Raw genomic sequence first — 12,384 nt, 5'->3', positions numbered from 1 at the left:
AGCTTCGTCACCTGACATTTCGTCTGATCGACATTCTAGCATCGCTAACAGATATGATTTTTTTTCCCTAAACGGACGAAGTTTTCGTGTATTGAAGTTTCCTAGGACTTCTCCCTCTCGTTCGAGCGTATAGACATTTTTATAAGGTTTGTCGACTATTACGTAAGGACCTTCGTATATCAAACATATCTTTCTATTCAATTTTTTGTCCTTTTCAGATAACTTCTTAGTTCTTAATAGCACTTTCTGTCCTATCTGATACTCTACTGGATGATTTTTTTTAATGAACTGTCTATATCTTTTAGCGGCTGCTACGGCTAATTTTTTATCGGTTTTTCTAATCAATGTTTCTCTATTTTCTGTTTCAGGTTCCGGATTTCTTAGGAATTCAGGTAATCCCAACGGAATGTATTCCTCCTCCTTATGTAAGTAGAATGGTATACAAACCGTACTGCTATGCTCTGTAGAGTTCAGCACGTCCTGCGTCCGCTTTAGAATCATGCTCCACGTGGAATGATTTGAATGTGCGTATGCTCTAATCACGCGACCTATCTCCCGCATCACACGTTCTACCGGATTTGATTGCGGATTGTACGGTGTTGTTTTAATTAATTCGATACCGTTTCTTTCGCCAAATTCGGCCCATTCTCTAGAGAGAAATTGTCCACCCCTATCTGTTAAGATCACGTCAGGCTTACCCCAACTTTCGATATATTTGCTCTCAAATACCTTAACGATTTCTTTTGTCGAAATATTACCGATTGGATTGAATGTTACCAACTTTGAAAATTGGTCCATCGTTACCGCGATATATTTGTATCCACCTTTCACGACAGGCAATGGCCCGTATAAATCTAATGATATTTTCACGCCCGGTTTGGTAGGTAGTTTGTAATACTGCTCTCCCCCTGTGGCTCTTGTATAGTACTTGGTCTTTTGACATAATTCGCACGATGCCACTATATCTCTTACGGTCGCGTCCAAATTTTCTATATTAAAAATTCCTCTCGCGAACGCTATTACTTTATCCGTTCCAAAGTGAATTAGAAACGCGTGTATTTTTTCAATCAGCTGTTCCACAATTGGTCCGTTGATCGGTATTCGCCACTTATCTGACTTTTCCTCCCAAACTATTTCCTGACTAATCTGGAAATTTTCCGGTTTCTCATCCATTCGCGATGCCAAACTAGTATCGTTTTGATGAGCTTGACGTATCCTTTCGCTCCATGAATCCCAATTACGGTTGTCGTTATAGTGAATGATTCGGTGAACTCTGTATTCCGTGTTTATTAGGTTTTCCTTAGTGGATATGTGTCGCGATAGTGCATCCGCTATAGTATTTTCCGAACCCTTTCGGTATACCCACGTTATGTCAGAATCCTGTAAAACCCTGATCCATCTAGCTATTCTGTCACTAGTGTATGAACACTGGCTAATGTATATCAGTGCTTTATGGTCCGTTCGTATTCTTATTGGGTGTCCCTATAAAATTACACGCCATTTTTTTAGTGCTTCCATCACCGCTAAAAACTCCCTTTCCGTGGTCGTATAACGCGTTTGAGCATCCTTCAAACTTTTGCTCATGTATGCTATTGTGTATTCCTGATTTTCGTCATATTGGTACAATCTAGCGCCAATTCCCACCATTGATGCGTCGAAATCTATTGCGAAATCCAAATCGTCTTGTAGGTGGAATAATTCTTTAGCATTTCGGAATGCTTCCTTGGTTTTATTGAACGCGATCTCTTGTTCGTGTCCCCATTTGAATTTATGGGCTTTGGATAACAATTTTTCTATCGGTCTTATTAGTTCGGATAAATTTGGGATGAATCTGCGATCCCAATTTACCAAGCCCAGGAATGATTGCACCTCCTTAGTATTCGACGGTTTTTTCACGCGCTCTATACTATCTTTGGTGTCCTGTAAGATTTCTGCTTTAATTTCCTGGAAGTTATGACCCAGAAATTTTATTTCCGGTTGTGCGAACCTCGACTTATCTCGATTCACCCTAATTCCATTCTTTTGAAAAGCTTCTAAGACTTTCCTCAAAATCTCTTCTTGTTCATTTCATGTTTTTGTTGCAATCAATACGTCGTCTAAATATGCGATAACCTTTTGTTCTAGCTCTGATCCTAATACTTGGCCCATTGCCCTAGTGAACGAAGCTCCTGAAGTCTTTAAACCAAATGGCAATCTCAGGAATACGTATGTTTGTGACTTGAATAAGAAACCTGTATATTTTTGACTGTCCTCATCTAAGTCTACGTGTAAAAACGCGTTCGCTAAATCTAACGACGTAAAGTACTTTGCTCTCTCTATTTTGTTAAATACCTGTTCTATTGTCGGTGATCTCGCGTGATCTGCCGACATGCGATCATTTATTTCCCTGGCATCTAGGCATATTCTCAATTTGCCATTAGGCTTTGCTACCACTACCAATGGATTGATATACTCGGTTGGTGCTCTTTTGATGATACCAAGTTCTTCCCATTTGTTTACTTCTCTAGTTACTTCCTCGAGGTATTTGTTTGTTATAGGATATATAGGCTTTTGATATGGTCTATCGTCCTTGACCAATATCTGATGTTTATAACCCGGAATTCTCCCTATTCCTTCCTTGAATATGTCTTGATAACTATTCAATAATTTGTTAACGCGATCTACAACTTTAAGTTGTTGCTGCTCGGTTCTCAGCTGATTAACTAATAGTTGTTCCCTTTCAGCATTTCCTAGTTTTCTTTTAGAATCTATTAATCCAACTTTTTCCTTTCCTACGTCAAACACGGCTTTACCCAAATACGGAATCAACGCCATTCGATTTTCAATAATAAAGTCGAGTCCTAAAATGACATCTTCCGCAAGTGATTTTACGACGTAGCATTTATGTGATCTTATACGATCCTCGCACGCAAAATCCAGCAAAACTTTCCTTTTGGTTACTGTGCCCTTATTCTTAACTGCCGACATAATCTTAATTCCCTTGATAGGAATTATAGGAAATACTATATTGTCCGATTTCAACGCGTCAATGACCTTTTCAGACACCACGGATACTTCTGCCCTTGTGTCAATTAAAGCGTTAAATATTTTTCCTCCTAGGCAAATTTTTATGTTCGGTAATTGATATTTCCCCTGGACTTTCGGATCGTCCTCTCTTTCTGATCCTGAATCCGCGTTATATTCACCCGGACCTATCAACGACATTGAGTAATGTTTGACCTCTTCGGATTCCGACTCGTCGTCTGTTGACAAATCCTCCTTAGTCGGTTCGTTGGCTTGCTCTATTGTTTGCCCATCCTCGCTATCATTAGCTGACTCAGCAACCCTCTCTAACCTACAAACCTTCTTCTTTTCAGATTCTTTCGATTTGTTGATTAAATTCGGTTCTTCCTTAATTTCTACAGTTTTAACCGGTCTTTCCGTTTTACTTTCATACTTATTGCCGTATTCTTTTCTACCATAGAAATTTCTTCTTGGTTCCCTGTCATCGGTCTCGGAAGATCTCTGACTCTTAACACTAGGTTTTTCTACTCCCCTAGGGCTTTCGTTTGCCAATCCTACATTTGATCCGTCATATTCGATTAATCGCGAAATTACGCGTGGAACTGTCAGGTCCGCCATTGATCTTAATCGCTCGTATATACGCTCGGGAAAATGTAGCAATAATTTGTCAATTTTCCATTTTTCTGTCAGCGGCGCATCAACATATTTAGCATGCGTCATCCACGTTAAAAAGTATGTCTCCATGGATCCGAATTTATGTTCATAATGTCCGTTCATAACATATGCCATTACATCTTGTTGAATTTTATCGTTCCAGTGTCTAGTCAGGAACATTTCTTTAAATTGATCAAAATTTTGATATTCAATTAAGTTTCCCCAGGTGCGAGCATCACCCTTCAAATTTGTAATTATTTTTTCAGACAGCTCGTCTCTACTATATCCTTCCCTGAGAGCTGACTCCTCGAATTTATTCAAAAATTTTACCGGATTCATGGAGCTTATTTTTCCATCAAAAGTTATTTCAGTTAATTTAGATTTTTCCGTGACTAGCCTTCTCACAACCTTTTTGTCACCAATAATTACATTATTGTTAGGTTCTTTTGAATTTACTGTTTCTGGTAGACTAATTATATCCCCATCCTCAGGATTCTGTGATTTTACTGTCATATCATCTGTTTCTTTATTATTTACTGCTCTAATGTTACTGACTTCTACGTCTATGGATTTCACCGAATTTTCAAGACTATTGACCTTATTGCCAATTATGTTCATGCTTGCGGTCAATTCACGCAACATTAATAACATTTCGCTATGATTAGTAAGAGTAAGGCTACTTGTCGAATGTTGATGTAACGGTGTTCTTGTCTCGTCCATAGGTAGTCCAGTTCCGCTTTGCTCGTTCGCACCTCCAGCCGTCATGGTCATCCGGTGAGATGGCTCCCCCTGTTCCCGGCTTATCGAATCCATGGATCTGATCAGTGGTCCCTTCGGCGGTGATCTCTTGAGCGGCATTTTGTTGATTTATTGCCAATCTCTACTGCGTGAGATTACAATCTTTCGCTCGTATATTGGCGACAAGCGAGCATCTGTCGTTTCAGGCTTACGACAGGTGGTTATCCTTCCGAAGAAGAATTTTATTTTTTTTTTTAATTATACAACCAAGTTGCACAATTTTCCACAAGATCGAAGTATATTCGATATTCTTTTGAATAATTTAACCCGAAGGATTTGTTGCTTGTCGAACACTTGTTCGACGGCACTCGTTTTTTTTAGACACGATATCTACTTTTAGCGCACACTTCAAAAACTTTCTCCGCGTGACTTTAATTTCCGATTTTTCACTAAGATCGAGAACTTAAATTTTTTCGCACTTCCGGATTTGATTCCTCCCACGGTCGGGAATACGTTTTTTGAAAAGGTCCGTAACTTTCTTTCGATTTTGAAAAGTGTTCGAAAAACTTTACGTTGCCGCGACGACACTTTGGCACGCACACGACGTTTATCAATTTTTTACAAGAATTGAGAAACTCAAATTAACTTCACTGGTCACACACTTGCACCACGAAGATTATCAATTTTTTACAAGAATTGAGAAACTCGTTGTATCCACCCGGACAAGCACTTGCACCACGAAGATTTATCAATTTTGTACAAGAATTGAGAAACTCGTTGTATCCATCGGGTTGACACTTTTAACGCGACGGATATCAATTTTTCAAAAGAATTGAGAAACTTTTTTATTTCCACCGGGTCGACACTTTCACCGCGACGGTTATCAATTTTTTCCCGAGAATTGAGAAACTCAAGTAACTTTTTCTCTTTTTTACCGCGGAGATAGCTACTTCAAAAAAACTCCGCGTCCTGTTACGGTCGCCATTCTTTTACCTCTGTGACCGGATTGGTAGCCTTGGTAGAAATATTCTCCCCTTAGAGAATCCCGTGCTATCCTGGATCCAGCTATCCCACGGAGGGCGGTCCTTGATCTGTATGCCTTTTTCCCTCGAACCGAAGAATGATGCACCGATAATTTCGGTCGCCACCTGATTTTGTCCAAAAACCAGGAAAGGGTTTCCAACTTCCGGCTGCTAAGTTCTCTTGGTGTCTGATTCTGACCACGAGGTAAAAGAATGGACGAAGTTTAAATAAAAGATTGTTATTTTTGAAAAAAAAATTCAAATCAAATATTTATTTCACTTCCCTAAAATTTACAACGCGACAGCGATATTTAAATCGGAACTATGACAGTAGTGAAACTAGTTAGCAACTACGGACGCTCTACGGTTAAGTAGTTACGCCCTTACAAAAGTAATCCGCGCTCTCTAATATTCGCGACGTACGTACTCTGACTCTCGTACACGGACTGGAACCTCGATGTATGGCGCATTCCCCTCAAGTAGACTCGGCGAGAACTTTCGGCGCAGCCAATGAGCGCTCAGCTGATTTCGGACACTGAGTGTATCCCCTCCAAGTGTTTGCTAGCCAATCAGCGCGGCGAAAATTGTTAATCAAAGAAAACTTCGTTAATTTATACGTTACTAAACAATATACTTAACCAAGTAATTCTCTTACATCTAAACTAGCTAATTAACAATAATTTGTTGTAATATTCAATTGTTAACCGCTATTTCTGTACTTTGCAACTTTCACTATTCAACTACTACTTGTAATAAATATTCGGCATTGTCGCGATGCATATATAAATATAACTAAAAATACGGTTACCTACACGTATTTTCATTAACGGCGCATGTCTATGGCACATTTTGTCTATAAAATAAACTTATCGACTATTGAACCATTTGTTCTTAACATTCGTCAGCATCCGAAATACTGCCGGCAATGTTGCAAAATTATAAACGATAACTTGATTATATTTTAGGTATCGTACCTATTATAATTTAGCCGTAATTGAAGATCACGCCACTTTCTGTTACGTCATTTTCTCAGAACTTGCGGTCGCGCTTAGAACTTTCCTTCTCTTTCCCGCATAGCAACAACTGAGATGCACTTAGGACTTTCTTCAAATTTCCCAAATTTTATATCTTCGAGATTTCAACACATCTATATGTAATTTATCAATAAACCCATAATTATAACGTACCACACACTATATGCACTTGTTTTGAGACATTTATATGAATTTATCAATGTTATCAATCGTTTCTATTGACGACGTACTTTACAAGGGATTTTTATTGGAATTCCTATTTGTTTAATAAAGACTAACGTCAACACCCTACTTCCTTACAACCAATGTATACTGCATGTTGGTAATAACAAATTCTTGAATTATTTATGTTTTTCCAGTAATCATGTATCCTCCGAAGGATTTTTGTTGATATCCCCATTTATTCGACAAAGGTTAGTGTTAAGACATTACGTCATCGCGCCCAATGCATGCTATTTCTTTGTAATAACAAATTCTCGAGTTGTTTATAAATTTTCCATTAGCGATATATCCGTCGAGGGAATTTTATCGATATTTCTATTCATTCGACAAAGGTTAATACTAAGACACTGTGTCATCACGAACCAGGTATGCTATCTATTCATAATAAGCAATTCTCAAATTATTTATAAAATTTCCATTAGCGATATATCCTTCGAGGGATTTTTATTATATATTTTATATATTTTATCGATATTTCTATTCATTCGACAAAGGTTAACACTAAGACACTGTGTCATCACGACCAAGGTATGCTATCTATTCATAATAGGAAATTCTCAAATTATTTATAATATTCCATTGACAACCTATTCTCCCAGGGATTTAATGCGAAATTGTTGTCTTACTGAGCAAGTTTAGCATCCAGATACTATTGTATTATCACTATGGTATGCTGTCTGTTTGCAATACTAAACTTTTACATTATTTCTAATTTTACCATTCGATTCTTACTTATTTATGTCTAATCCATTCCTACTCATTTAGATGTTCATCTGACTTCAAATACTACCATCTGTATTAATAATCGCCATAGTCAGTATTACGATAGTTGTTTTTTCATATTTATTTATAACTTTTCACATTGAACCTCATAAGAATTATGCCAAATACTACTGTTTTTGAATCCATCATGCTTCTAACACGTTTGCATTATTCCTGGTCAATATTTCCCCATGAAAAATCCTTTGCTTTTGACAACTGTATGGTTTTTACACTTTATCTATCGCTTTGCCTTTAGGTTCATTGGATTATTGTTTCTATCCTTACAATTCCTCTATGTTTCCTTAATTTTAACCATCTTTGGCTAGTTTATCAACTAATCATCCCTTTTAATCAATAATTGACCAATTTAATTATTTATCATGGTCTTTATAATAATGGCTCAATGGGAATTCTAGTTTTCATTATTTTCAAACGTTTCTACCTATGCTTTGACACTACGTTTATTATACAATTGTCTCTTTTAAGTATAGTGTGTAGTTTTTTTTTAACTAAATAATTATCGACTTTTCAATATGAACATACTCTCGGAATAGTAAACAAACATATGATACCATTTTTTTACACCATGTCCCGTTCGTGGCTCACACTCGCCCTTTGATTGGTCGTCAGGCATCTCAGGATATAGTATCTTGTAATCTTATATACTAATGTCTTAACATCTATGTGACTTTATTCAGTTGTGATCCTATCAGGTATCAACACTGGTTTTAACATTGTAACGAAACTGAAATCATGACTTGTATGTTTTCGATGCCGGTTGCAGGGTTAGGGATTATTACTATTGGTTCAGCTAGAGACATTTTAAAGAAAAAGAGCATGAAGTGGTTAAAGAAATTAATTCATTGGTGCTGGGAATTTTGACGGGGGTACTCTCCATAAGGGTCAAAGAATTGCTGGATCAGGATTCGATGAGGAAGACTTCTTTGTAAATGAATGAGGAGTTTTTAGTGGGATTTTCCAGGAAGGGTCATGGAGTCATAAAGTTGGGAGCGTCCGCATATGCATCGTATAAATAACGCCAATAACGGTCAATCCATAGACTAAATACGTTTTCTATAAACATTTCCCGTTAGGCTCGATTCATTGTCCGTAGACCTAGAACCCATATCTTAGATACCCATATCCTAGGGTCGCTATGTGATAAAAACCAGACCCCACTGTTTAGTCTTCCCATGGCTAGACATAGGCCACGTACGTAGGATCCGATTTCCCACGCGGACGTAACAATATATATATATATATATATATTGTTACGATCGCTCTCCAAATACGCAGAATATGGTTAAGTTCTTACGTTCAGTATTCAAGAGATTTCGTGAATGCTGATTTAGAAAAAGGTAGTTAGGATGGTTCGTTGGTCAGACTTGCCGGTGCTAAACGGTACGTCCACGCGTTATGTCAATTGTTTCAGCAGATAAGATTTGGTAGGAATAGGAATTAGATTCCAGAGGATACCTTGGTCGATACGAGGATGATTGTTCTTTGAGTCTGATATGATATCCTGATTAACGAAACTAGAACGAATTTTAACTGAACGAATTGTTTGATTCTTTGCTCGGGTATTCTTATTCGTTTTATGTAAGTTAGATATTCTGGGTATGAATGAATTATTGTGTGTACCTGATTGTATGTGAGTGTACTCATAGGCTTACCCAATGATTTCCAGGGAACTCAACAGTTTCCTTTTATTGCTTTCCTTGGAAGTATGAAGATTCAATGAGGTGGTTTGGATGGACCCTCAGTCCAGATGAGATTGTAGTCAGGGTTTTGTAAATGATAGTGATGATGATGGTTCACGAAATTCGCAGATTAGAGTCACCAGGTATGCTTTACTTTTGGATAACTTCGAAGAATTGAATTAAAGAGAATATAAGTTCTTAGAACTCTAAACTTCGACTCTAACTTTGACTTTGCACTTCTTTTACAAGACTTCTGATGTACTTCACAACTTCACACTTCTACCGCTGAACAGGAGCTAGAACTCCAACTGGAACTGGAACTCTGACTGGCACTCCAACTCTGACTTTTTGGGCTCTTCAACCCCTTTTAATGACTTTGATTCTTATCCCTTCCACTTCTGTATGAATTTCGAAGAACTGAATTGAAGAGAATATAAGTTCCTAGAACTCTAGACTTCGACTCTAACTTTGACTTTTACTTTGCACTTCTTTTACAAGACTTCTTGATGTACTTCACAACTTCACACTTCTACCGCTGAACAGGAGCTAGAACTCCAACTGGAACTGAAACTCTCCTTTTTAGGCTCTCCAACCCCTTTTAATGACTTTGATTCTTATCCCTTCTATTACTTCTCATGAATCTGATTGGTTTTTAATTCCCTTTCTCAATGATCATTTAACAAATCAGAGTACTAACAATTATCTGTCTGTTGTTGCATACCTGAGTCTTCCAATTCTGTACCTGAAACCTCGCGAGTACTGCTAGTCTCGAGGAGCTTCAGGTTTATCTTTTATTTCAAGACATAATAAAGGATTGGTATGACAAATTCCTTAAGAACATAATACCTGATAGAAATAATAAGCGTAACATCTTTCCGGTCGAATAAGTGATAACGTAATTAAAGATTCCAATAATATAACGGAATATAAAACAAGACAAAAGTATAAACTTATAAGTATAAATCAATAAAATTAATTATATCAAACGGTTAATCGACATATGTGTGTGTATAATGTCTGTATAGGTTAGGGTATAACAATACTAATATGGTTGGCCATGGGTATAAGTGGCTGTGTATATGTATGGGTTAACTAGTATCGTATATTGGAGGGCTGAGACGTAACACCTCCCCCCTTGAAGCATGGAGACTGAGCGGTTTGCTTAGTTTTCATCAACGTGTACGTAGTAAATCGGTCCTGGCTGATCCTTGAGTTGGTCTGGTGATACTGCTTTCAGTTGCGGATAGATGGTCTTCTTCTGTTGAGGTTGTTGTAATAGTTGATCTGCGTTGGTGGAAATTCCTTTTTCCAAGTCTGACTGTGGCGCTGTAGGTGTTTGTTGACTTGCATCTTTATCTCTCGCCTCTTTGTTTCGTCCAAGATGCAGCAAGAAGTTGGTCAAGGAATCCCAGAATGATCCTATTAAGCATAGGCTCCAGCCATACACTGTATGTAAAGCTAGTCCGTGCAATATTGTGTCTAGAATAAATTTTGCAAATTTAACAAAAACCCAAATTCCAATGAATCCCGCACTTAAGGTTCCAAAACCAGTAAACCATCCCCAAGTTTTTTCCCAAGTGTCTCTGGCTATTGTCTCGATCACTTCTTCATTCAGGAAATGCGATATAGACATTCCTTGCGTCCTTGTTCCATGTCCGGTGAACCCTCGAGCTACGTTGCTCAGAACAGCTGGTTTTTCGGCTGGAAACATGATATGGTCCCGTAATTTCTCCAAGTCCTGTTCTGTATAGATTCCGCTGGTTGCAAGATCTATGCTAGTGTACTCCCAAGTAGGTTCAGAATCTGGTTTCAAATAAATTGGTTCCATAGCTCTATTGGGCTGTGGAGAGAATTTATACCAAATGTCATTAATTAAATACATAGGTGGGACAATGTCGTTACAATCAATCTCTGTTCCTGTTGATAATAGCATATGCGTTCTCGGAGTCACAAAATAGCTGCTGTTTCCTCTGAACACAGGCAGTTGTTGGTAACAAGTTGTCGTGTGACGTATTTTTACTTCCACCGGTATGCATTTGATGATGTGAATGACCTCTCCAGCGGCGACAGCCATGTATCCGGCATGGTCCATGATAGTCTTTGCGAATTCGTCGGGAGCCACCACGGCTAAGACTAAGGCGTTTTCCAATATTTGTTGTTGTAGGAGACATCGTTGCATTAGGACATCATGGTACAGTGTTGTAAGCTGTTGATTTATATGCTTTTCAACATAAACAAATTTAGAGTTTACATACGTGAATATGTCCATGTTGGTAGTATCGATTGATGTCTTCTTTGCAAATGTTCCATCTGCTCGACTGTCCACTATGAAAAGCTTTGGATGTTCAGTTTCAATCAAGGTGTAACCACAGATCTTACGTTCCCCTCTTTTTGCCAATGCAAAGGTGAAGTCCTCTTGATTCAATGTGTAGATTTCCTTGTTGTATCGGCTGACAGTAGTAGAATTATTTTGGAGAAGTGTTGCTCTACCTTCAAAAAGTACTGTATAGCGTTTATAGTGACAATCGTCGTTTGGTATAGGGGTCCAAAACGAATTTCCCATTTCATCATCTGGACAAGCTGCAGCTGTGAGCGTGCATGTTTTACCAGAAGGCATGCTAATGGTATTAGCATTTAATTTCACGATAGCATAGAAATTGTATAGTGATATTTTAACTGTGCCTTGAACTACGACATCAGACCATGATCCATAAGGATCGGAATATTGAATACCCTGGCAAGATCCATCTGTTTTGATTGTACCGGCAAAAATTATTGGACGCGTTGATGTTCCATTTAAAGACAATCCTGTGATGTAATTATTTGAAGAAATGTGGTAAGCTCTTGTTCGATGTATTTTATGACATTCTTCACGTGAAATTTCGTGTAGATATTGCATTTTCCCTAAGGCGACTGCAGAAATGTGAGAATGCATACCACAATGTAACACATCGCGATCTATTACTATCTTGCATTGTATTACTTCAGTCGTAGTAAAGTCGGTCAATTGTAAGAGTTGTATATCGACATTTTGGATTTTTGGTTGGACGGGAGGAATGTCGCATTCTCCTATTTTTAATAGTGACAACGTAGTAATGTTGAGATTGTTCCCCTTGCAGTCGTAAGCTATGAGGGCTTGGACAATCCCAATTGAGAAAAGTACGATCTTGATGGTGATGCATTTTGAAACTGCCATCAATTAATCCAATTTGGTTGACCCGCTTCTCCCCCTTAAAATAATTGAATATA

The 12,384-nt window shown here is 38.0% G+C and overlaps 1 protein-coding gene across 1 annotated transcript; it reads right to left on the bottom strand.

The window, feature by feature from the left end:
• Positions 1-9,672: 9,672 nt before the first annotated feature.
• LOC107267672 lies at positions 9,673-12,377 on the bottom strand (the record flags this gene model as incomplete). Its single annotated transcript, XM_015739651.2, is given in 1 exon segment — positions 9,673-12,377. A coding segment is annotated over 1 exon segment (2,034 nt). The 3' UTR covers positions 9,673-10,297.
• Between the last annotated feature and the right edge of the window lie 7 nt (positions 12,378-12,384).

Source organism: Cephus cinctus, unplaced genomic scaffold, assembly GCF_000341935.2.
Source record: "Cephus cinctus unplaced genomic scaffold, Ccin1 Ccin1_scaffold0446, whole genome shotgun sequence".
Taxonomy (NCBI): domain Eukaryota; kingdom Metazoa; phylum Arthropoda; class Insecta; order Hymenoptera; family Cephidae; genus Cephus; species Cephus cinctus.
Note: the sequence above shows the minus strand (reverse complement) of the source record. Positions and strands in the feature narration are given on the sequence as shown.